At 41.4% G+C, this 25824-nt stretch overlaps 3 protein-coding genes across 3 annotated transcripts in view; 2 read left to right on the forward strand and 1 right to left on the reverse strand.

Moving 5' to 3' along the window:
- Window positions 1–13455, forward strand: part of PAH (phenylalanine hydroxylase) — a 40522-nt gene extending 27067 nt beyond the window's left edge. The window contains exons 8-13 of the mRNA XM_080558750.1: window positions 1304–1373; window positions 4133–4189; window positions 5164–5259; window positions 5609–5742; window positions 8788–8903; window positions 9526–13455. Coding sequence (XP_080414876.1) covers window positions 1304–1373; window positions 4133–4189; window positions 5164–5259; window positions 5609–5742; window positions 8788–8903; window positions 9526–9569 — 517 coding nt within the window. The 3' untranslated portion in view covers window positions 9570–13455. The remainder of the gene's footprint in view (window positions 1–1303; window positions 1374–4132; window positions 4190–5163; window positions 5260–5608; window positions 5743–8787; window positions 8904–9525) is intronic.
- LOC308179238 (uncharacterized protein) overlaps window positions 4198–25824 on the reverse strand; it is a 213420-nt gene continuing 191793 nt past the window's right edge. The window contains exon 9 of the mRNA XM_080559116.1: window positions 4198–4817. The gene's annotated coding sequence lies outside the window, so the exon portion shown is untranslated. The remainder of the gene's footprint in view (window positions 4818–25824) is intronic.
- LOC308179282 (tyrosine 3-monooxygenase-like) overlaps window positions 13557–25824 on the forward strand; it is a 36140-nt gene continuing 23872 nt past the window's right edge. Inside the window, exons 1-5 of the mRNA XM_080559200.1 lie at window positions 13557–15985; window positions 16923–17097; window positions 19206–19294; window positions 22643–22710; window positions 23906–23956. Of these exons, the coding sequence (XP_080415326.1) occupies window positions 15788–15985; window positions 16923–17097; window positions 19206–19294; window positions 22643–22710; window positions 23906–23956 (581 nt within the window). The 5' untranslated portion in view covers window positions 13557–15787. The remainder of the gene's footprint in view (window positions 15986–16922; window positions 17098–19205; window positions 19295–22642; window positions 22711–23905; window positions 23957–25824) is intronic.

Consider the following 25824-nt stretch of genomic DNA (forward strand, 5'->3'; position numbering starts at 1 on the left):
GAGCAGCATACAAAAGCATTTAACTTAGCTATTAACACCCAAAGCAGTGGTGTGAAATCTAGTGCAGGAATGACTCAACATGTTGCAAGAAAGCTTCTGGCAGCAAGATAGAGGAAGCCCAGATCAGGGACCCCTTCTCTTTTTCAGTTTTATATTGTAATATTTCTGTCTGTTCATGTCCTTTTCCACTTGCTATTAAAAAAAAAAAAAAAAAGTTACCTTCTTCCTCTGCTTTATATTATTGCAATTCTTCCTCCCCTTCCATAATATTTCTTTTCTTTCTACTTCTTCCCACAGCCTCCCTTTCCCCTTCATTTTTCCACTCCTTCTGTTTTTTCTGCTTGCATTTCTTCACTCTGTTCCCACACTGCACAAAGCCATACTGAAATCTGCCTCGCTCTCATCTCCTCACAAAATGCCCAGGCAAACAGGGACTGACTGCAGAGTGGAAAGCCTTACCACAGCCTCTGCTGTTATGCAGTGCCTGCAAGTCTTGCGCTGTCTCCTGAAGGGTCCAGTGAATGACATTTTTCACAGCGTGGCTTACATCTTTCCCTCTGAGTCCCTTGCCTCTCAAATCTCCAGTTTAATTCTTGTTGACTGGGCTGTTCTCCTGGGCATGCATCTCCTTGAATATCTACTCTTCAAGTATCTGCCCTATAGAAGTCTTCCACAGACCTTGCTTTCCTGGGAGCATCTCATCCCTCTTGCCTTTCTGTCTCACTAAACTGCTTCTGGGTCTTTGAAAACTCTAGCAGTCCCTAGCTGAGCTCTTCCCCAAACACATCTGTTCAGCTGCCAACTTCAACTTGTAATGAAAGGAGTCCCACCTAAGGAAGAATGAGTCCCCATCTCTTAGTATGAGGCTCTGGGCCTGAACAGGGGCTGGGGTTGAGCTCCTGAGGTGCATGTTGACACTACAATGAGTTGTCTTAGTTGCTTGAGCTACATTTAGAGCTATTTCCTGCCCTTGAGATTGAAAATCACGTTTCCTTTGGTGGGGTGATATCTTCCTGGTCTTTCATGAGCTGGGGAAGTGAATAGTTGAAAGGACAGTTTTCTTCCAAAAGGAAAACAAGTGATACACCATCCCTCCTCTGAGGCATCTGTGAGGATAAAACCACTAAAAAGCCTTGAGAGTGCAAACCTTGACCTCACAAGAGTCAAGTTAGAGCAAAAATGTTTGCCCATAAGTCCTGAGCATTATTTGCTGATAGGAGTGCATGCACTGCACTCCTGACTATATGTGGACTCTAGGACTGGACTTTGCGTAAAGTTATTCAGATGTCATGTTTTCCTGCAGTGATATTTGCCATGAGCTGCTAGGACATGTGCCTCTTTTTGCTGATCCCAGTTTTGCTCAGTTTTCCCAGGTAAGTTATTCATCAGTTATGCTATTTTTATAACTGAACACACCAGAGCTGAGGCAATTCAGAGGATGAACTAAGAGCTATGAGGAATGGGATGGTGTGGCGGGAAATTCACCTTTAAGCTTATTGTTTAAGAGTGACTGAGGTCAACTGAGTCTCCTTTTCCAAATAACAGGTGGTATTAACTATTTTCCTTTCTCTTTGGTCATCTGAGATTGTCATGGATAGGTATTCCAGAGAGTGGTGGTGAATGGAGTTAAATACAGCTTGCGACCAGTCACCACTGGTGTTCCCCAGGAGTCGGTGTTGGGGCCCATCCTCTTTAATATCTTTATTGTTGATTTGGATGAGGGAATTGAGTACACCCTCAATAAATTTGCAGACGACATCAAGCTGGGGGGATCTGCTGGAGGGTAGGAAGGCTCTGCAGAGGGACCTGGACAGGATGGGTTGATGGGCAGAGGCCAATGGGATGAGGTTCAACATGGCTAGGTGCCGGGTCCTGCACTTTGGCCACAACAACCCTATGCAGCACTACAGGCTTGGGGCAGAGAGGCTGGAAAGCTGTGCAGAGGAAAAGGATCTGGGGAGGTTGGTTGATGCTTGCCTGAACATGAGCCAGCAATGTGCCCAGGTGGCCAAGAAGGCCAACGGCATCCTGGCTTGTATCAGGAATAGTGCACCTGGAAGTGATTGTCCCCCTGTACTTGGCTCTGGTGAGGCCGCATCTCAGGTACTGTGTTCACCTTTGGGCCCCTCAGTACAAGAAGGACATCGAGGCCCTGGAGCATGTCCAGAGAAGGGCTACGAAGCTGGTGAAGGGCCTGGAACACAAGTCCTGTGAGGAGCAGCTGAGTGATCTGGGGTTGTTTAGTCTGGAGAAGAAGAGGCTCAGGGGAGAACTTATTGCTCTCTACAATTACCTGAAAGGAAGTTGTGGGGAGCTGGGGGTCGGCCTCTTCTTGCAGATAACTAGAGATAGGACTAGAGGGAATGGCCTCAAGTTGCACCAGAGGAGGTTAGGTTGGAAATAAGGAGACATTTCTTCTCAGAAGAGCAGTCAGGCATTGGAACGGGTTACCCAGGGAAGTGGTGGTGTCACTGTCCCAGGGTGTGTTTAAGGAAAGGTTGGATGTGGTGCTTAGGGACATGATTTAGTGGTGACATTGGTAGTAGGAGGATGGTTGGACCAGATGATCTTGGAGGTCTTTTCCAATCTTACTGATTCTGTGATTCTATTCTATTGAAATGATGACTGTTTGCAGTTGGTAGCTTCATAAGAGTAGCGAAGAAACAACCCAGAACATAGGGGAAAGCACTGCTGCATTCCTGACAACAGCTGATGTCATGCAGGCTGTGAATCAGGGTTTATTTACTGCTTGAAATCTAGACACAAGTCACATGCGTGAACTTATGTACCCATGCGCCAAATGTTTGTCTTGTGTGGGTTGTTTTTTACAGGCAAATCCTTTGTGAAGAATTCATCTAAAACCTTCTTTGTAGATGTTGATCCATCTGGGGAAAGTTAAATGGCTCGTGATTCAAATGAGTTATTGCTCCATCTTGTAGCCCAAACATTAGGGAAAGTGAAGAATTTTTATTTATTTATTTATTTATTTTTCTGTTGAAGCTACAGAGAAGTCTATCACAGAGGATGTCAAGTGAGGAACTGTCCCATTTGCAAATGTGTGAGAAGGCTGGAGAAGAGCTTTCTCTTTGCTAGTGTTAATGTCTCTGGAAAAGAAGCCAAACCACAGGGAAGGAGTAAATTTAGGCTACATCTTACCAGAAAACAAGAAAAGACAGACAGACAGACAGACAGACAGAAAGACAAGAAGAGAAACACAAGAGAGAGAGAAATAAAGACAGAAAGAAGGATTGAGGATGGAAGGATGGGAGGTCAAGAAGGACAGAAAGATGGAAGTATGGAAGAAGGGAAAGAAGGGGACATAGCCTTTATGTAACAACCTGCTCACAAGACAGAAGTTAACCTGCTAGCACTCAGTATTGACCTCAGGCTCTGCGCTTCCCCATGACCAAGGGATTCCTTCAAAATAGGCCCTACTGCACTTTGGCTTATTGGGATTTGACGTATTTGACATATTTGACAATAGCTGCACTAATGCTTTTGGTTTGGGAAAGGATATTGGGGGTGGGGGCTCTGATTTTACATTGTGCAGTCCTCACTGGATCAAACTGAGAAAGGTACCTGTTTATATACAGTCTCATGTGGCTGTCCTCTGAATCCAGCTATAGCACGCCTCCTGGGAAAGTTTCTATTACCTCCCAAGGTATGAATGAGCTCTTTCAAATCATGCCCTGTCATTCAGGAAAAAAAAACACATCTTTCAAGGCTGCAAGAAACCTCCTGCAATCCGGACCCATCAAAGCAAAAATAAATATTTAAGCTGTATGGTTGTGATTGATTTATCTCCTTTTGACTGTATCATTCTCTTGGGTGTGCATTGTGGGCTTGATCAAAAGTCTGTCAAAGCAAGAGGAGAATTTTATTTGACTTCAATGGCTTTTGTACAAAGCACAAAGAACTATGCCTTGTAAATGACATTTAGACAGGACCCTTTTGTTCATTTCTGGAGAGATTTCTGGTTTAAAATTGATGTTGCACGATAGGAACATGTCCTGTAAACATTTGTGTGTGGTAGTAAGTGATGGTAACATTTAAAATGTGAGAAATTACATAAGACAAGACAGGAAGAATGTTTGCAATAAATGGCTTGAAGAATAATGGTTTATTGTTACAGGAAATTGGACTGGCATCTCTGGGAGCTCCAGATGATTTCATCGAGAAACTTGCTACGGTAATTTAATAAATGAGGGCACAATTTTCCAAAGCACCCTGTGTTGTTTAATTCTGCTGCCACTGAAGTCACTGATAGAACTCCCATAGAGTTGAACGGGAACAGAGTGAAGTCCATAATTGGAAAACCCCACCCTGAAACAGTTACATTAAAGAAAAATAATTTTGGCACCACTTATTTGAAGTGACAGCTGTGATTAAACACAGAAGGCCAGACAAGACTTCCTCCAGCACAAACATATTGGGCAAGAGGAGATTACATGTTACTACATGCCCCCAGTGAATTTCAGGAGACAGCTTCATTAGCTGTTCTACCTGCTAGTGTTCCTTTTCTTCTGCCCTGACAGGCAGATAATTTAATGCCTTACCTGAATCCTGCTCTGAGAGAACTGCGCCTCCAAATGAAAATCAGGACATGCCTATGAGGTTAGTGTCACCAATGCCAGCTCACCTGGCAGAGTACTGCAGCATCATTGCTGTTTCTGATAGATGAGGTAGTTTTCCTGAGGCAGGGCACGTATCCCTTCAAACACATAGTAGCGGACCAAAAAGTCAAGCTAGGCCACACACTAATGTCTTCTATTGCGCTAACAGCTTGTTCCCTCTGTGCTGCTGCAGCTAGATGCCCTCTGTGTAAAACACGAAACAAACTTCTATCATCAAAGGTTCAAAATTCAATTGAGTTGGCCAGACAAAGTGAAATTTTATTGCTATAGTTTCATTGTCTCTGCTCTGTTGACAAACGTAAGCACAGTAAAACACAACTGCATTTGTCAGGAAAATGAATTTGCACTGTGGCCCTTCCAGGAGAAGAATTTCAGTCTGTGAGGATGTTTATTGTATTTATGCAGTTGATATTTGACACACTGTAATATTTTAAATAGAAATGCAAATTCTAAACGCATTCAAATCAATGATGTGTCCCTGCCCATTTTGATCAAGGAATCATATGCTTCTCTCTAAATTTCTTTCTAGGTTTATTGGTTTACAGTGGAGTTTGGACTATGTAAGGAAGGCGATTCACTAAAGGCATATGGTGCAGGGCTGTTGTCTTCATTTGGGGAGCTACAGGTGTGTTCTATAAATCATTTCGAAGATGAGACATTGTTCATACCTGGGTTTTTATAATTGCTCAAATTTCTCTTCCAGATACGTTCAGACCCTTATTTTCCTTCATACTTTGTGCACACATATAATGTCATAGTTCATTGAAGTGCTCTACCTAATAGGTGTGTCAGTGTATTTATAGACAAAGGGCTCATAGCTACTTCTTTCCTAGTAAGTCACTGTGTCATTGGTATTCCAAAGCAGCAAGTCTTCCCTCTGAGAAACTGGGTGGTATTCATTAGCTCTATCTTTCTTTCACAGCAACTTAAAGCACTTTTAAACCGAAACAAATTTCTTACCCTTTTGCTCATAGTACTGTTTATCAAGTAAACCTGAGATTCAGCCTCTTGTCCTGGAGAAGACTGCTGTGCAGAAGTACCCTGTTACTGAGTTCCAGCCTGTCTACTTTGTTGCTGAAAGTTTTAAAGATGCAAAAGAAAAGCTAAGGTAAGCCAGTCATTCCATATATGATGCAATTTCCCGACCTCTGCAAACACAATGGAACTCATTGCCATAACAGGTATTGGGTTGACAGGTATTGTTTTGAGAGGCTTTATAATAAGTATATATATATATATATATAAGTATATATATAATCAGTGCTCAAAGAGACTTAGCAGTTGTTACACTAAAAATTTTGTAATGGGGAATGAGGGGAACATGCCTTTTATATGAAGCCAAGAATTTCTGCTTATCCTAATCGAGTTTCATCAGTATAACCAAAATACATCCAAAAAAATCCTTGTAAGTCCAATTGCACTGATAGTAACACATAGGTTCAAAGCTAGCTAATTAATGGAGAACAAGTCTCTTTAACATTGCTATAGTTAAAATTTGTTATAAAAATAATCTCCTAGTATATTCTCCTTTTCTACTGAAGTTCTGCCCACCCTTACATTTTCTTTTGTGTCCTAAAGTCAATGGTGTCAGTCTGGTGGTGGTGGGTGGAGTTGTCAAGTAATCAGCATCTGTTGAGGTCTTCAGGGCAGAGCTGTGATACTAATGAATAGAGTTTCTTTCTCTCTTTTGTGAGGAGGAGGAAGGTGTTCATGTTCTTGATGCTTTGTTTCTCCCTCCTGAGTCCAAGGTGTGCTCAGGGCCATTTTTATGTTCTCTCACATTCTTTATAGCTTACTTTTTCTATATTGTTCTGAAAATATGTTTTACTTCTGACTTTACAAATATATGTTAAATATTATTTTAGGTCTTTATTTTTTTTTCTCAGCTCCTAAGTTACTATGAGTGACTGACCAGTGGGGAGTTGGAGAGTTGCTAATAGCCTGATAGCCCAGGGATCACAGCATCATCCTATGCTCATGCCTTTAAGGCCTGTTATCAGCCCATGCCAGTAGTTCTTTATGTTCCATTATTACTTTAGGGCCAGACTTAGTTCACTCTGTACAGCACAACTACGTGGTATTCCTGCCTATACGGAAATTATTAACAGTAGGCATTATAGCACACAATTATTCAGAATTGAGCTAAACTAAAACAAATTAGGTAATAGCTACATGGTCATTAGACAATTGCTATTACAGCTAAACAAATGTCCAAGCAAGCCTAATAACCTTCATCCTGAGACCTCTGTTGTTAGCTTAATACAGAGCCTCCAGCTTGTTAACCAGCAGTGTGTTTACGAGCCTACAGGGCTACACAGTAAATGTTTCAGTCATCTGTGACTCAAACACAAATTCAGTTCCAGTTCAACAAGACTTTGAAGTAATGGCCCAGGTTCAGTTCTGGTTCTTTAGACAGGACTGGCTCGGACTGCATTTGTGGTTCAGCTTGGGTTCCACCTCACAGCAATATTTCTATTTTTGTTTAAAAACAACAACAACAACATTCTTTCTGGATGTTAGCCAAGCTACTGGGGGTTAGCCTTGTTCGCACTCAACAAATCTTTCACATGAGATGCCATACAGGGACTTGCCTCAGACCTGCCTTCTTTTCTTTCTTTCTCTCTCTCTCACAGATGAACACATACCAAGACCCAAAACATTTTGCTGTCCTAGGCTCCTCAGCTTCTAGGTCTTCCTAGCTACCTCCCCTGCTTTTTCCTCAGTCATCATAAACCTACAGCCTCTACTCCTACCATTTGCTCTGGGGCAATACTTGAGAAAGACAGCTTTCTCTTCTGGTTTATGCTGTTAATATCCTGCACACATTTTCTATCTTCTCTGTGTACTTCTCACTGAAATGAACTGATAAGAACTGGTAAGCAAGCTCCTTAAAAAAAACGTAAGATGTTGCATTGCTCTGTAAAAAGGATCTTGGGGCTTCTTTTATTTGTATCAAAGATCAAATTGGAGAACTGGTTAAACTGAAAGAGGTGACCAGGTTGGTCCAATGCCTGTGTTGGTGGGTTATGCTTGGATGCACATTTGTGTGTGTGTGTAACATAAAACCTTCCTGAAAAGTTCTTCTGAGGCTGACCTGGAAATTTCATATTGAGATATTCATCTCCTAATAAGAATCTTACTTTCAGCTGAGATTTAGGAAGACTGCCTTCTAAAGTGGATCAGTCCCCTTAGAAAAACACCACTAAACACTTTCATCATAGCCAACCTAAATTTTTTTTACTGTCACACCTTGTGGCCTGTTCACACTGAAATCTGTTTGAAACAAGAGTTTTAGCTGATAATAATTAGGACTAAACTGAAGGAGCAATGTGGAGGTGGCATCCAGCATATTCCACTGTTCTGGGCCTATGGGATTTAACATGACGAGTCACAGTCTGTATAGTGGGGTTCCATAATCAATTCCTGCATGCTTTCCTTCCTCTTTCAGCAATAACTTCAGTAATCTGAAGCAGATATATAAGCCAGTATCCTGCTGGGGTCTGCAAGGAGTCTGGAACAATAGCTCTGACCGTCTCTTCCCACTCAGAGTCTTCCTTTCTACAGTTCTGTGGTTATGCAAATTAGTATTTTCCCAAGATACTGAATTCTTACTGCTTTTGCCGTGGAATTAACTATTTTGCAGCTGAGAATAAGGAGTGGCAAGACTGCAGCTTCACTCCACTGACTATCTTCTGTATTTGCAATGACCTGGGTGCCTCTACTAACAATGCCAGAAATTAAGTCTGCTTGCTCCATGATATGCCAGGATGGCATAGATACTTGTCCTTGCTTTCCCAGAAACTGCAAACATGGATCAGGATTCCTAGCTTTTGCATTACTGAAAGGAAAATGAAGTTTTAACGTTTGGCAAATCCTGATAGCTACGTAGTTGGACTATATCAGGAGCAGTGTTGACAAGCCAATAGCATAATTATGCCTGCTTGGAAAAAATAAAGGTGGTAAGGATAAATGAACATTCAAGCATGTTACAGAATGCTGTAGGTCTCAGCTCACTCAGCAGGAACTTCAGTTATTTCCTTTCACAGATTTTCTTATTACCCTCACCAACAAATGCACATACCAACCAAGAAAAGAGAGTTACTGAAAATAGGAGCTTTTCAGGTTTGCATGTGTTTTTGTATTTTTCCCTCAGGAAATTTGCTCAGACGATCCCTCGTCCGTTCTCTGTTCGGTACAATCCCTACACCCAGAGAATCGAAGTCCTGGACAATGCAAAGCAGCTGAAGAATTTAGCTGACACCATCAACAGTAAGGAACTACACATTTGTTAGCTTGAATTCCTCAGAGCTTGAATCAGAAATAGTAACCACAAAGCAGATTTTGTCTGGTCGCCTTTTGTGCTTTGAGCTTGACCAAGTTCAATCATCAGACATCTCCTTTATGGTGCAAAAATTCCTTCCTAATTCTAGCTAAACTTCCAAATAGCACTTCCACTTGACTATAGCTTGTTACATCTGAAATATCCAGTTTTACTGGAGGTGCTAGGAAAGGCCAGAGGGCCTGGTGATGGATTCCGACCTGAGGCTCTAGTTGTTTTCAGCAAGGAAGTAAAGGGAAAGCTTGGATTAGTCATATTCTCTTTTGTCATTCTAGCTTTTTCCCTGATGTGGAATATTTTTAATATTGACTGGCCTGCTAAGAGCCAGCATTCCTATTCCTGTAAGCCAACCTTGTATGGCTGATGAAGGTGAAGGACTGACTTTAAAACCTGTACTTCATTATGACCCTCATAAGTGTGTCCAATCCAGCACTTATTTGCTCAAATATTTATTATTTTTTTTCAGGGAATGAATATAAATGGTAAATATATACAAGGGTTTTAGAAATGGGATAACTGTAGGATTAATTACTGTGGTTATTTCCTTTGCAGGTGAGATGGGGATCCTTTGCAATGCTCTTCAGAAGATAAAATGAAGATTGTCTATAACTCATACTAATCGTCAGCTACAGTCTAGAAGCTGCCATATGCAAATACCAGTCTTCACTTAGCCTCAGTCTATTATCTTCCTGTGTACTGCATGAATGCTTATGTCATATATGTTAATTATCACAGATTATCAGACAAAGAATCAGAGAATGGTTTGGGTTGGAATGGACCTTAAAGACCATCTATTTCCAATCCCCCTGCCATGGGCAGGGACACCTCCCACTAGACCAGGTTGCTCAAACCCTCATCCAACCTGTCCTTGAACACTTCCAGGGATGGAGCATCCACAGCTTCTCTGGGCAACCTGTTCCAGTGCCTCACGATGCTCGTAGTTAAGCAGTTCTTCTTTATATGTAATCAAAACCTACCCTCTTTTAGTTTAAAGCCATTATCTCCTGTCCTATCACTACACTCCCTGACAAAGAGTCCCTCCCCAGCTTTCCTGCAGGCCCCCTTTAGGCACTGGAAGGCTGCTGCGAGGTCTCCCCAGAGACTTCTGTTCTCCAGGCTGAACAACCCCAACTCCTTCATCCTGTCTTCAAAGGAGAAAGAGACACTTGCAGGTGACCCTTACTTCTTTTGGCCTTCAGACGCTAATCCTTTTTTTTTTTTTTTTCTGACTAAAGCATAAACATCAACTTAGTTCTGGGAATCTAGGGAAACCCTCCGTATCTCTTGTGCCAAAGGTTGGCAGAAGGAGGAGATCTCCATCATGCAGAACTGCAATCTGCTGCAGACACGGGGTTGCATTACCAAACTTGGCACAGTGACTGGATGGTAATATAACACAGACTAATCCACCTTTTTTCTCTCACATTCATTTTTCCCTCAGTCCCTCACATTTGTGCATATTCCCCATGAAATCCTAAACTCTACATGTTTCAGGGAATATACACACGCTGTTTGGCCCTGTAGAGGGTTTCACCTTCCCTTGGTGAAACTGTACTGCTTTTACACATGAGCACCTCTATCATGAAATAATTTTTTTTCTAAAAGTGTGATGTTGCCATTGATCAAAAGCACAGATGCTAGTAGAAAAGACAGCAAATATGCTGCAGCCTCATTAACAAAGATGTATTGCCACACACTAATATACTGTATTTGCACAATGATGAATCCCAAAAAGGTTTGTGCAAGTCAAGAATACTTTGTGCTGTGTTCTGTCATTGATTTGCAGAATGGAGTCCCTAAGCAAGGCACTGAGACTGCTTATCCAGAGCATGGGGTCCATGCCTCAGTACAGTACCCACAAAAAGGCTTTTTCAGAGAAGAGTTACCTAAAGACACATCTGTGTGGCTTTTTGCTGTTGGATGCTAGGTCACTTTGCCAATACTCTGTGCAAGGAAGAAAACATGCAGAAGTTTTAGCATGTCATCAAGGCCTTATTAGCCCAATCTTAGAGCTGTGATGGCTGTAATATTGTGTAACATCATTGTCTTAGAGCTGATTCAACAAGCTGACAGAAAGGGGAGAGCTCTCTAAATTGACTTACTCAGCTACTCACTGAGGAAAGCTGAGGTGTGAAGGTTATCTTGTATAGTATGTGTCCTCTGAGAGTGGGTGCTTTATTCAGCACTGCTGCAAGGTGTCTCCAAACTTTTGGGCTCGTAATCCAGGTGGATAACAATACCCTTCCTGTTGGAAATGAAGGACAAATGTGTCTTTTAATGCAGCTGAAGATATCAGAGCCTTCTGATTCCTAATTCACCATATCTGTGGCTAGAGTCCCCACCAACGCTATAGGAGACATGGATTAGCCTGTGTCCCCAATCTGAATGCATTCAAATTCACAGACAGAATAATTCAAGACGAATCTTCAATCATTATGCTTTTTGGAGTCTCCTCCCTGCCCCCACCTGAGCTTTAATCTCCTTCTTTTGTTAAAGCACTTTTGTTCTGCCTGGAGTATAGCTTGACTGAGGCAGAAAATGGAAACAAGGGTGTTTCTAGTTTAACCCAGATGAGCCATAGAGATAGAAGAGCTTTGATGTTCAAAAGCCTATTTCTGTATTTTCTCCAATAACTTTCACTCAGGATCGCTAAATGCTCTCTTGGACTGGTCCACATTGTATAATACCTCCCTGTAGCTCCCCAGTTGAAGAAAGGAGATCAGCACTTGTATATTGGAACTGAATCGACCAAAGCAATGCAGAACAGTATTTCCAGCTTGAAACAGTACTGCATTATGATACCAACATGATTCAAGAGTCATATTTCTGTTAGAAGATCCAAAGATGAAGGGGGATTTGAAAATTCATAAGTTCAGTACCTACTATTGTACTACTCTTGTATTTATAGATTGAAAATCAGTGGAGCTTCAGTGTAAACATCATCCTCTAGGAAGATAGAAAGTACAGCTGTTTCCATTATATTTATGGTGGCTAATAACATTAATCTATGGATACCAGCTGGAAACCTTTTCTGTAGAATTACACTTATGCAAAATGGAATCATTTTGGTGCTTTGAAGTAAGCTTTTTCATCTCTGTATTTTCTTCTTCTTCTTTTCCTTTTTTTTTTTCTTTTTTCTTTTCTCATGACAAGGTCTGTGTAGATCTTTCAGTTCTTCTTGGCATGTATTTTCAGTGTGAAAATAATCCATATTTTTCTCTCTTCATATAATAGGACCCATAAGGTAACTCTGTACCAAAAAAGACAATTTCATCCCAAGGGTGAAGTCTTTCAAACTAATCCGCAGGCAGCTTTCCAAGCTCCTCTGCTTTTGATTTCTGTTATGCATGACAGCAGTGGTAAATCTATAGAAATATTAAGAACCCAGGATTCATGATTGTCTTTTATGTGCAGGTGGAATAGTTAAAGAACATTGATGACACAAGTCTGATTCTGTGTCCATTAATGCAGGTGTAAATGAACAATAGCTCAGCCGAAGCATCATCACATAGCTGTTCAGCAAGACTCAGAGATGAGAAAAAGTTAAATGCTCAGTATTTAAAAAGTAGAGGACATATACTGAAAATAGATTTTCTTGAAGAAAAATAACAGCTTTAATGTGCTTTAAATAATGCAAAGTAAATTTCATTTAAAATGATACTTCTTTATGGACCACTTCTTATTTCCATGCTAAAGAAAATTAAAACTGTGTAGCAAAATGCTCTTTGATTTATCTGGACAATATAAATCGTATATGTAAGTTAAACACACGAATTGATCAGAAGTAAATACACAGGGAAGGGGGAAAGACCAACTGAGGTGGGCTCCAATTAAAAAAAAGGCTAACCTGCAGTGACTGTTTCACTCATCTTGACAAGATCATGGAGCTTTAACAGGAAGCTGAGATTTGAAAAAAAGTCACTTGATGTGTGTAATTACCTAGAAATATACAATATTGATTACTTTGCCTTTGCATACTCTGTACATCTTTGTATGCTACACTGACTAACCTATCCCAATCTTACCTTTCAGGTAAACTTCCTCAGTTCTGTCCTGCCATGCTCACATTTCTTAATGTCCTTGTCTCCAAGCTTTGTTGCAGGTGACCAAAGAAGCCCTCTCATGAGGCCCTCTTCCTTTGCAGTGACTTTGGCCAAAACCAGTGATGGTGTTGGAGGCAGGAAGTCATCAACATGAAGTTACATAGGGATGTGGTCTCCTCTGGGCATCTTAAGATGCCTAGATCTGACAGCAGCCTTGCAGTAGGGATGTTTTATTCCTCAAAGGATGCAGAAAATCTTGAAAAAGAGGTTAGGCAGAGGAAGAGCTTCATCTCTTCATGAGAGAGATGAGCAGAGTTCATTCTTTTAAAGCCTGTCTCTTTGCTGCTTCAAACCATGCTGGCAATTGGCAGAGAAAACTTTTTTAATGTTGAAATGTAACCATTTAAATTAACCTAAATAAAAAGAAATTTTAATGCCACATCCAACTCATATGAATATCATTGTGTTCATACATGGTAGAGATATCCACAATGGGAACAGTTCAAAAATGGGCAGCTAGTCTGTGGTGATCAGCCATGGCCTCCTCAGGGCACAGGAGAGGGTAAGCCTACTGGCTTTTGGGGTTGGAGAGACATACTTTCTGCAAGGAGAAGCTGCCTGTCCCTGTGGGACACACTGTGTTCTGTCCTTGCATACCCCTTTAAACTGCAACATTCAGCCTGAAACCTCTCCTCCTGTACTCCTAGGGGTCCCCAAAAGTGCTGAAACCAACACTCTGGCAGTGGGATGCCCTAGGAAAGCTGACTTACACCATGAAACCATGTATGGAGCCTTCCTGGGCCTGTCCCAAGTGTGGATCCAAGGTGGCAGTAGAGCATCCACTGGCTGGGGAAGGACACGTTACCACCTGGGAGCCACATCTCTCTGTGCTGGATCTGCAATGGGCTACAAAGCTGCACTGCAAGCTTTGTTTATTGTGCTCTAACTGTCAAAGGTGGCTCATGAATCTAGTCTGGGTCTACTGAGAAACCTCAATTCATATACACAGGACCATTCTGCTTCATGTTGTACAAGTACGGAGATATGGGACTCTGACACTAGGTTGTTAAGACAACCATAAGAGCCTGATGGTTCTGCCCTCTTAATACTTGTGACCAGTGCCATAGACATACATCTCAAGACCTAGGGCTTTCACCTGCAGTGCAAGGACTCAGGAGAGAATAGGCTGGAAAAATAGAGCTTGTGGCACTTGTTGTTTGTGCCATGCCTGTGACCTGAATGTGGGGACGCATGAACCCACTTTCCATGGGGAAGGCCCAGTCTGGACTCAGGCACTCAGACTTGTCTCAGCTCCTTCATGCCCAGCCTTGCCACCTCTGCTATGGTAGTATGGGTGTGGGAACAGCATTTTTCCCCCCTCAAAGACTACTTTCTTCCCCCCACCTTCCCTATCCTGTTTGGTTTACAGATGCAGTTAAGCCTGGTGCTCCCTTGGGCTTTGCACAGACCTCTCTGACATGCTTTCTTGGGACATAAGCAGGGCCAGGGGTGTAGGGTTGGGGGCAGCCCATGGCAGATGAAGTTGCCAGATTCCAAAGCCTGGGTGGGTTCAGGATCACAGCCAGTGGCCAGCCCTGCCTGGCCCGTGGGCAGTGCCAGGCCCTGTGGCACCCAGGCTTGGGCTGTGCACAGCTGTGGGGACCACGCTTCCCAAGCTGGCACTCATCCACCCTGCAGAGCCTGGGGTGCCCCAGGTCTGGGTGGACGGATGTTCCTCAGGACGCTGAGACCTGCCTTCCAGGCACGGTGCTCTGAAATTTGCTCTGGGTTTGTCTGTCTTGGCTAGGGAATAGCTAAGAGAACTGAGGCCTTCCCTGGTCTCACAGGCTAAGGAGAAATGCAGTGTGGCCATGGTCTCCGGGTCATATTTAACTTCCCAGGCCAGGGAGGAGCTAAGAGAAATTCATCAATGAGGTGTGAGACCCATCCAAGATCAGCTAAGGATCACACAGAAATTGGCTCCATCTGTGAAGGGTCGACAAAACAGTGGCTGGCCTTCCTTTTGGGCCTACAAGATGATTTTCACAGGGTCAAACTATAACTTGGGGAGCCAGCTAAGAGGAACTTAACGGGGAGGCTGCAGTCAACCTATGTGGGGCTAGAGAAGGACAGGTCAGCCTGTGGGCAGGAAGAGCTCAGAAGCAGGCAATGAGGTTTGATTTTGACTCAGATAGATCTTTCTGGCACTCCCACAATTGTGTCAGTGCAAAGGGGACACCGCTTGGATTGGGATAGGAAGTGGGGCAAGAGCCTGTTTGATTCTCTGGGGGCATGGCCAATGCAGATGGGTCCCCATTGAGATAAGAGAGAATGGGAAGGAAGTGCTATCTGAGATATGGTACAGGGCAGTACAAATTGGGAGATGTAAATGGTACTCAGGCTAATTGCCTCTCCTCAAAGAAGCCCATCTCCGGGGGTGAATGGCTTGCAGACACCTTCAAACAGAGCGGGAGGGCCCTGCTTTGAAGTTACCCAGAAGAGGGGGGTTATCTTGGGCTCTTACACAGATCATACGCAGGCGGTTTCCCTTGATGTGTCTGGCATGGCTGACATAAATGGTTCTACATCCAACACAGTAGGAACCAGCTTGCATCACTGCCATCTGGCAGCTCTGGTCTCACCACGCACATAGTCCCACTGCATCTCCAGTCCCATCACAATCCCCAGCCATTACTCTGGTAGAAGTACACACATCCTCAGGAAGTTTTCACTGAACATTTTGCAGTTGCAGTCTTCTGCTCTGGCTCCCAATGAAGACTGACTTTGGGGTGATCTCAGGCCAAAGGGAAGAGGCCAGCAAGGAGAAGGTGATGCACAGCATACAATCCTTGAACAGGCAAGGCAGCCTTGACTCCAACAAGGAGGATGGTGGAGCCACTCTCATCCTGACCCTCACCCTCTGCAATGTGAGGAAGACTGAGTTCTCCAGGGCAGCCAAAGTCTTTGAGGTACAGACCCTGCCACTCACCTTCCATTCCCTTTCTCCACTGACCCACCTCTTCTGCCCCTATTGCCTTCACCTCTCCTACTCTGCATCTCCCCGTCTCTTACTGTTCTCCTTCTGCTTGCCTGTGCCCCCAAGTTATGCCTCCTCCTGCTTTCTCCCTTCCTTCTTGTCCCTATTGTGCTTCAGAGTCTTAGAGAGCTTGACTGGCCTCTCTAGATGGAGGATAGTTCTCTGGAGGGAGGAAGCAGCTAGATACAATCATTTAGAAGAATCATCATTTTATGCAAGAACTGTTCATAGCAGATACCAGTCTATTGTCTGTTTCTAGCAATTGTGGTGGCCAGCCATGACTAAAAAACAGGCCAGCATTTCAAGTACTCAGACTGTGGTGTTGTTAGAAGCCAGTGATTTTTCCTGCATATTTGGCAGGAGATATAGAGAACACAAGAGCTGTAAACCATTCACGCATTATATATTCTGGGCACATGAAGTACCCCTACCAGGTGCTCACTCTCATCTGTGAAAATGAATATCTCAAAAGAAAAGTATTGTATTTGTTACTTATTTTTAATTGTTTGCAATTATTTAATGATTATGGTGTTATTATACATCAATCGATCTGCTTTCATTTTGCCAGGCTCTCAAGAGTTACCCAGTCACTCATTTGCTATTTCTACACAGATGAAATGCCACAATCAACAGTATCTCATCTTTCATCTCCATCTCTCTCTACGTAATTCTACTGTGTTTACTGTTTAGCCCTGCATGTATTTTAGCTCCTTCTAAACTGGGCATTACTAGGCTTCATTGCTTAACATGTACTTCTTGTTAATACCTCTTTTAGTCACCTTTTAAAGATATTGTATAAGTGATTCTAGATTTATTTGGCTTTTCAGTCTTTTGACGAGCCTCATCATATCAACATCTGTCTCTTGCAGATGTTTGAAACTCAGATCCATCACTTCGAAACCAGGCAAGCCAAAAAGCCCAAGAACTCTGCTGATGACCTTGACATTTTTGTTGAATGTGAAGTTCATAGTGCTGATGTTAATATTATTATCTCATCCTTAAAGAGAGCAGCAGAGGATGTGAAAACTGGCAGAGAAGACAAAGGTAAGAAACATATGCATATGTTAGTGCTGTTTTGTTTCTATTTGGAGTAGGTTTTTTAGCTTTCTCTTAATAGTATTAATTTAATCAGTCTGGAAAACAGGTGAGCATACATTCACTTTTCTTCAGCATGTGACTCTTTACCTTGGGACCATTCCCAATGGTATAGAAAGGGAGGCATTTTGACATGGCTAGTGGAACTGAGGTGAGAAAAGTGTTCCATTAAGGAGGGAGCTGAGAAGGATAGAGCAGCAAAACATGAAGCTCAGGTGAAACTGGAAACTACTCAATGACAGGAAGACTGTGGGCTGAGACCTGTACAGAGAACTGACAGCTACGAGGCTCTTTGGAGTGACCACAGACACTTGCTGGGAATGCAATAATATGGTAGATAGTCTGAATGTTTCATTTGCTTGTAGTATGTTGTGTTGGTTTTGTTAAAACAAGCTGTAGCTCTCTGTTTATGGTGTCCTGTCTGCTGCCGTCTGACTCTCTGGAGGTAGACTGCTCCTTCATTGAAACGAGCTAAATGCAACCATTAGGAAGGAGCATCCAGTGTGCAAGAAGGAGACGAGGTCAGCAGAAAGCCTGCAGGCACCAGGCAGACTTGTAGAAGGAGATGAGCTTCTTGTAGCGAACAGACCTAAAGCTCCAGCTCCTGGGTGCATCTATTTTTTCCCACATGGACCTTCTATTCTTTTCTTTGGAGTTTTTAGATGAGCCAGTCAGGTCCTCCCAGGGAGTTTGCTTAAGCAAAGTGATGGGACAATGCCCTGCTTTGATGGCTTTAACACAAAAGAACTTGGTACCAACCAAAAGAAGTGGAGAAAAGCAGCGGTTACCTCTGCTTCTATGAAGCAAAGACAGAGACAGTCAAACTGGTATCTGTCAGCAGCATCCCTGTTTTACTGGCTGCATGCACTTCTGTAACGAGGTCAAGGATTCTGCTACAGTCCTTTCTCCTCTCTCATTTAGCCTGTCTGCCCTCTCCCAGGACTTAGTAGAGGATAGGCAAGATGCATATGGGGATATACACTGGATGACTCATGATCAGGTATAGGTTTTGAGGAGACATGGTCACAAAAGGAATGACAAGGGACTTGCATATAGAACCATTAGCAGAGCCAAAGACAAAGACTCAAAAAATAAAAATAAATAAAGGGTGATTTAAGAAATCTGTCTGACTTGTATTTCTTTCTTCTTATTGCAGCATTGACTATAACAGCATGATAGAGCTGGCATTTCCCAGCCTCTGTGTTCTTTTGTAGCCTTGTACGTTTGTGCACTTGCAGTGCTTGGATGTAATTTAGTAGGACTAAAGTTAAATATTCCATTCAGTACAGAGATGCCTGGTGTCCTCTTGTCAAGTATAAGGTTCAGGTGATCCCCAAAGGAGCTTTTCTCAGCTGTAACAACAGAGTCTGATCTCAACACCAGTCTGATCTCAGAAAGCAACATTAACTTTGCCTTTCCTCTGTTGCTGATTTTTAATTAATTGGTTATAAATGCTTGGACTTAAATTAAAATGGGTACTGTACAAATATGCTTTTAGTCACCAGAAAAGGTCCCCTCTTCAGGAGAAGTAAACTGTTTGGAAATTCAGCTAATGCTTGATTAATTTTTGCTGGGAAAAAAAAAATGAGAGAGAGGGGATAAAAATGAAGTCAAGATACTTCTTGGCTTGTTTTGTTTCTAGAAAGTTCACATTTTCCTTTTAAAGTGCTGTTTTCACTTTTAGAAGTATGAAAATTTAAGGATACTTTTTAGGTAAGATCAAAATATTTTTTGAAACCAAAAACACAGAAAGAAATTTCTTGTGCTGTGTCAAACAGACCATCTCATTAGGTCTAAGATGAAATATTTTTGTCTTTAAATACTGTTTCTGTTAATTAAAAAGTGTGTATTATCATGGTAAGTTAGTTTTGAATCATTTTTCATCCAGTCTGCCAGCTTGGTCAGCAAAATGGTACTCAATAACTGATATACATATGAGTATTTAGATATTTATTGATGAAAATAAAGTTTGCAATCTTCATCATAACTTCTATTTTCTGTGTCTCTTTTAAATTATTTGATCCTACCTCATTTAATTATTGCTACTTTCTTTCAAGTGCCCTGGTTCCCCAGAAAAATCCAAGATCTGGACAAGTGTCACCATCTGATCACCACATACGATCCTAGTTTGGAGCATTGTCACCCTGTAAGTTTGAGGTTACTGTTGGTTTGTTTTTCAAAAAGAAACTCTATGTAGTTTTTTGTTTGTTTTTTTGTTTGTTTGTTTTGAGGAGAATTTTAGGAGTAAAGAAATACCCAGGAAAGGACAGCAAAAAAGGGCCAGATAAAGATAAAGATTAATCTTCAGTGGAATCTAGGATTGCAGAATGAATAATCTAATGAGAAAAGCTTATGGGCCCTGATTCACCAAGGTAAATAGGATTAACAATAGGCGTATGATACAGTCATTTCTATGCAATATAGTCTTTAGCAAGTGTTTACCTTTCATTGTTTAGTTTTAAAAAAATATCTCTTGTTTATTATTTCACCCGTTATATTTGAATTATGCCCACTTTGTATTAACTGGTCCACTTAACAGTCAAGTTCCCCACCTTTCCGTGTTTTGTGTTTTCTATGCCTCAACCTTTCAAACACTTTATATCTGCCTTTTCAATTTTGCAAATGCCAGGAATCTCATTCAAGTGCAGATGTACAGTGGATGGTAATGAGGACAAGCAGCAAAGAGCTAGTCACTAATAAATACCAGATCCTCAGATCCCGCAGAGAGAAGTAAGATGCTTAAACTTGCAAACATTGTCTAGACAGAAAATAAGATAAATAAATGGCAGCACTGATTCATGGACATAATACTGGAACTGAGATTTAAATGTGACTGAAGAAGCTCAAAATGTCTAGTGATTCCTACTGAGATAAGCACCTGAAGTTTAAATTGGAAGCAAGTTTCAAAGAGTAAAACCCTTATTTATATCTGACTTTTCCCAAGGTTTTTGAAACCAGGATTTTGGCAGTATTTATGGATACTACTCTGTTTGCAAAATATTGTTAGAATGTTTGTGATGGGCTTTCCGTGGATTCAGGCAGTAGGTTTTGGTTAAGTGTGTGCCACAGAAAGGGCTTTACTCATAACAGTTACATGTATGTAATCTTAGCCCTGCCATATGCAGAAAATATAGAAAAGGTAGAGAAAAAAGGCACTGGAGAGTATTGCTCCAGTGAAGATAATTCTAAGACAAAGTACTGAGAACAAGTATCAATGGTTTGCAGCTTTAGCATAGATGAGATATAAGAGTTAGGTACAGGCAGATAAGGGGATCTGACGGACCTTTTGCTGATTGCCAAGGTAGGTCTTGGAACTGCTGTGAAGTGTTCTGCAAAACATCATGTAGAAGTGAAGCATGAAAAGGAAAAAACACAGGCTTTGCGCTGAAATGTGCAAAGATTTAGATGGGTGCTAACGGAATCTACGTGATTTCATCCTTCCCTTCTTTAAATATCTGAATTCTACTTAGACTCTTTTATTAACCTGCACAATCTTTATATTGTTACCTATGTACAGTCCTGTGTGGTAGCTTAAAAAAAAAAAATAAAAAAAATCTGGTCTATCTTCTATTTTTGACTTATTAAACTAGAAATCTCTAGGGGATCTTCATATCATGCTCAACCAGGACATCAGACAGGAGTTAGACTCAATGATCCATGTGGGGGCCTTCCAACTCAGGACATTCTATGATTTTGTGATTCTATCTTTCTTTCTTCCTTGCATCTTTCTAGTAGAAATATTCCAAGTATTTGCCTATGTTTTTCCTGAACTATCTCTGAGGTTGTTTCCCATGAGATTAATGAATGCATGTTGGGAATTACTTGAATCCGACTATGTTCTGCTTTTACTTTGCCAAAGAGAAGGTGTGAGCACTGAAGAGGGTGAGAGAAAGCATGAGTGGTGAAGAGTTACTGAAGTGCTGAGCGGGGATCAGTCACCACTGCAGATTGCAATGCAATGTAGAAATATCTAAACTTGAAACAAGTTAGCTCAGGCACTGGAAATCATTCATCTGTGCCAGGCAGGGGCACAAGTCAGCCTCACTTACTGTGCTGCTGACCATGGCTCAATGTGGACAGGTTAATGGAAAGTACCAAACGTTAATGTCCACAGCTGGCTCAGCAGAGATTTTGCATATACATTTAACTGCTGAATAGGCAGTTTGGGCTATCCATCTCAACAGTTTTGCTTTGTTCTTTACTGTCTCTTTAATGGCTGGAAAAGCCATGACACCAGTTGCAGGGGCACCCTGACACCTGTATGGTGCTTCCTTGGGGAGGCTTCTCCTGCAGGGACAAAGCTGAGAGGTCATAGCACCAAGACTCTGGCCAAATGGCTTTTTCCTGTGTTTTGCATGGACACATTATTGCTACTGACAAGCAAGGGTGGCATTTGAATGACCATGTTTTCCATAACACATGACAAAAAATAAACTTGCTCTTGGGATCCAGTTCTTTCCTCAGATTCACGCACACAATACTCATTAACTGCAGTATTACTGGTATTATCGCTACACTGAAAATTATGTGAATAAACCTAAGGGAGAAAGTTGGCTTGTAGAATGCAAAGTGGTTCCAGTAAGTTCTGAATATCTTAGAATAATAAATATTTGTACAGTGATGCTGATCAACGCTGCTTTATGAGTTATATTAGTAACACAGTGCCAGATTTCAGATTTTATTCCTATTATGAATGATGTAAAATTCAAAGGAATTTGATTCCACATGTCTATTCATATTTAATAGCTGGAGACCCCTGCTTGAAATTCTACTTCTAGTAAACATTGCAGGGGAGGTGGGGCGGGGGGGAGGGGAGGGAATTCTTGCTTTTAATAAGTAAACTGCTCTTTTGAACAGACACCACTGAATCTGCCTTTATTATAACACGACAATAAATGGGCAAGAGGAGATTCAGATAAATACATACACTTTCCGTAGATTCACTGATGGCTCCAGTGATTTCTAGCCAGTGAATACCCCCTCTTTTCCCAAAGTGCAGAGCATCGTGCAGGTGCAGTGTACTTTCTCCGGTGAGGTGATACTGGGCTTGGTACCATTATGCCCATCACACTCCAGTACTGCAACCTTCGTGCTTAGCACAGGAGAGCAATGACTCAGAGACTCAATTCCCTCCCAGCAGAAGAGACACCTCCAATTCAATTACTTTTTTTAATGTGATTTTCATTTAAATTTGACTTTAAGTTTAGTGGTAAGTAATGTAGCGTTTATGAACAACTCCAAAACCTTCATACCAAGCCATGTTACTTTCCTTTCTGGTCACAGGCCCAAAATTTTCAGCAAAATGTCATGGATGTAACTGAGTGCAGACTTTGGCTTGCCCTGTTCATAAGGATCAAGATTCATTGCCTCAGAGAAAACAGCCTAACTGAGGCCTAGTTATTTTGAATGCTTCTGCCAGCATATTTATTCATGCCCAGAAATCTCTCTTAATGTGAAACTTTTTTTTTTTTTTTTGAATTATGTTCTAACTCAGGGATACACTGACCTGGAGTACAGGAAACGGAGGGCATTCTTCGCTGACCTTGCCTATAATTACAGAGCGTAAGTACAAGACTGTTGAAGAGACACTTAAACAATCACTATGCACTTTCAGACATCCTCATGTGCAAGGGAAACCTTAATCTTTTAGTGATGTATCTATCCGGCTATCTATTAGAAAAGAGAATTTAGACATAGAAACTTTACCTCCATACAACACAGACTTTTCTCACAACACAGCAAATACATCTTAAAAGTCATAGGGTTGTATTCACATCTCATTCAGTGTCTTAGCAGGGGTAATTTCTCCATATAGGTCTTTCATTTCAACCTTGCAGTTCCTTCTAGGACAAGCTCCTAAGATGAGGCTAATCTTTTTCAAGGAACTATGAGGAACAATTTTTAGGACATTCCTTGGCAAATTTTTAGTACATATTTTTGACAAAGAAAAGAAATTTACTACTTTATTTGTTTGACAAAATGGCCAAGTCCATGTAGATTACCGTTCCCAACCAAAATCTCCCTGACTGAAGAAATGCTATCAAGGCTACAGGGCAATTGTTTCTTCTAATTGAAAGAGGGAAAAGCCTAAAAACCTCTAATCTCCCATGTGCATGATTGAACGTGTTCCCATCTTTCTGTGTAAAACTTCACCAGAATCACACTGCTGTCTGGAAGAGTTAACTAAATTGTTAGAACTGGTTGTGGATTATCAGCCTCATGGTGTCCAAGAAATGGTAAAAATTTCCAAGTCATGAGATCTGAAGAGAATTCTATTTGACTATAGTTTTTTCATTGCCACTATATATCACAGCTAGTCCAGCACAAAACATCACAAAAGCACAGACTGAACTGACTGAACTATTGGAGAAGTAATAGTGAAGAACTGGAGACAAGACCGTTCATCAGCGAACTTAATGATAAGCATGCAGTGTATGCCTGGGCAAATCTCTGCTAATGAGTTTGATGATAATACTGTGCTGATCACGTCCTCATGGATGGATCATCCAGACACACAGTGTATGGTGGTTGCTTGATTGCCTTCAACAGAGATAATGTTAAGCCTGAAGGCCTGTTTTTTTCTTCTATCAAGCAGAGCACAGCTCCGTTTCTTACCATATTCTTCTGTTTCCTCCCCACACTGAACAGGGGAGAAAATACACACATTAGAGTCTACCAGGACAAAGAAGCGATCTTTGTATGACTGAATTTGAAATCTGCTTTAGAAACATGCATTATTTCCTCCTCTTTGTTACAGAGGGGACCCGTTGCCTCGCATTGAGTACACAGCACAGGAGACTGCAACTTGGTGAGTTTGTTACTTATACACTGAATCCTGGGCCATTCCATTGCAGTGTCAGGAAGGACAGGCAATATGAGACAATTATTTTGAAGACACATTTAGAAACCACAAGTTTTACTTCATGATAAAGTGTTCCCTTTTGGTCATTTGTTTTGCAGAAACTTATTCTCTGGGCTGGCCCTAACTATTCGCTTTATAGAGCAAAACATGTTTTCTTGACCCTGCCCGCCAATCACATCAAGATATTAGAAGCTACAAAACACCTGGAGCCTATAGTAGAATATCTTAACCTTCAAGAGCAACCTTGATTCCTCCTTGGATTTCTTCTAATTGACTTCTAATTAATCATGCCTCTGGTGGTGACGGAACTATTGGCTCTCCAGATCTGTTACCAAGATAAAGTGCCCACTCATGGGATAGCAGCTCACTCACAGGATGTGGCTAATCCACATGCCTGTTCTTCTGCAAATATTCTTTGCTGTTAACATGAATAAGCATAATTCTCTTGAACTTACGGTGAAGGAAACTTTGGGGTGTCCTTCTAGGATACATTATTTGCGCTGTCTTTGAGGTCATATGAAATGATGGGCAAGTTACTTTTACGTGGGTGCGGCATGTCTTCATTAGGTCTTTGCTTCTCCTGAAGATTTGCCACTTAAAAAAATGCCAAACATTCATTCAATTCACAGTATGTTTGCAGACTTTACATGAAATAAGTGGTAGATCTGAAAGAAAGGGGAGTTCTTATCTCATATATCTGTTTCCACTTTCTCCCACTCTTTAATAACTCTCAGTAAGTACCAATAATTACACATTTTTATGATAATACAAACAGAAATATATCCAAATGCCCCAAACTAAGAGGAGGGCCCCAGGATTGTGCAAGGTACCGTATGTATGCATCATAGAGTCTTTGTTCAGATAAGTTTACAACGTAAATGGAAAGTCAGCCTAAAGGTGGGAAAAGGGGACAATGATAGCCACATTTTTAACTAAGGAACTGAAAAAGTGAGCGCTTAACTGATTTGCCCCAAATTATACAAGAAGTTAATGTCAGTGTTGGAAATTAAATCCATATTCTAGATCTCTCATATCAGGACCTCAACCGCAGGGTCATCACATCCTTTTCAATGATTATTTTACTTAAAATAAAATTTATTGTGCCATAGAAAGCTTGAGGGGTGTTGCCCACAATCATAGAAACCTTGCATCCAACTCACCCAGGCAATCACATTTTTATTAAGCTCAAATAAGTTTTTATAGCATCTTTCAGTTGTCAAAGATTGATAGTCAGTGTCATGCTCATGACTTCTACCACCAGCCAGCAATCTTGGCATGGGATGGTGTGTGGAAAAGTCATATTTAAGAAAATTTAATTTTGTGTTCTTTCCTGTTTTTCCCTTTTGTTGCCAACCTCCGTCATTCCTGCCCTTCTCCACCTAGAATTAGTCCCACTGTGGTAACAGAACAGACCTTTAAAGCAGTATCTGCCTGTTTCCCCAAAACAACCAGCCACAGCAACCCAGGTTGTCTTGTTATGTGAAGCTGTTTCCAAAATTAGAACTCTCAATGGTTATCACAGCTCCCTGGGGCTGTGCCCTGAGGTCAGCTGCATTACAGCACAACTTAATTGAGCTCAGTGCAATTGAAAGGGAAATTTGTAGCACAGATTAAATTCCCTTGGTATTCACTCTGAAGAGTTGTTGGATGACTTCAGTTTGTAGCAACATGGTTATAAAAATGAAAACTAATCAAGTGCAGAAATATGACTTTCAGAAAACAGAGGGTACAGATGAGCTGAGTTTGTGTTTTTAAGCAGCACTCTTGGAAGGCTATGAAACTAAGTAGTCATAGAATATGTCTTGTGGGTAAAA

Source organism: Anser brachyrhynchus, assembly GCF_964034855.1.
Source record: "Anser brachyrhynchus genome assembly, chromosome: 1".
NCBI lineage: Eukaryota > Metazoa > Chordata > Aves > Anseriformes > Anatidae > Anser > Anser brachyrhynchus.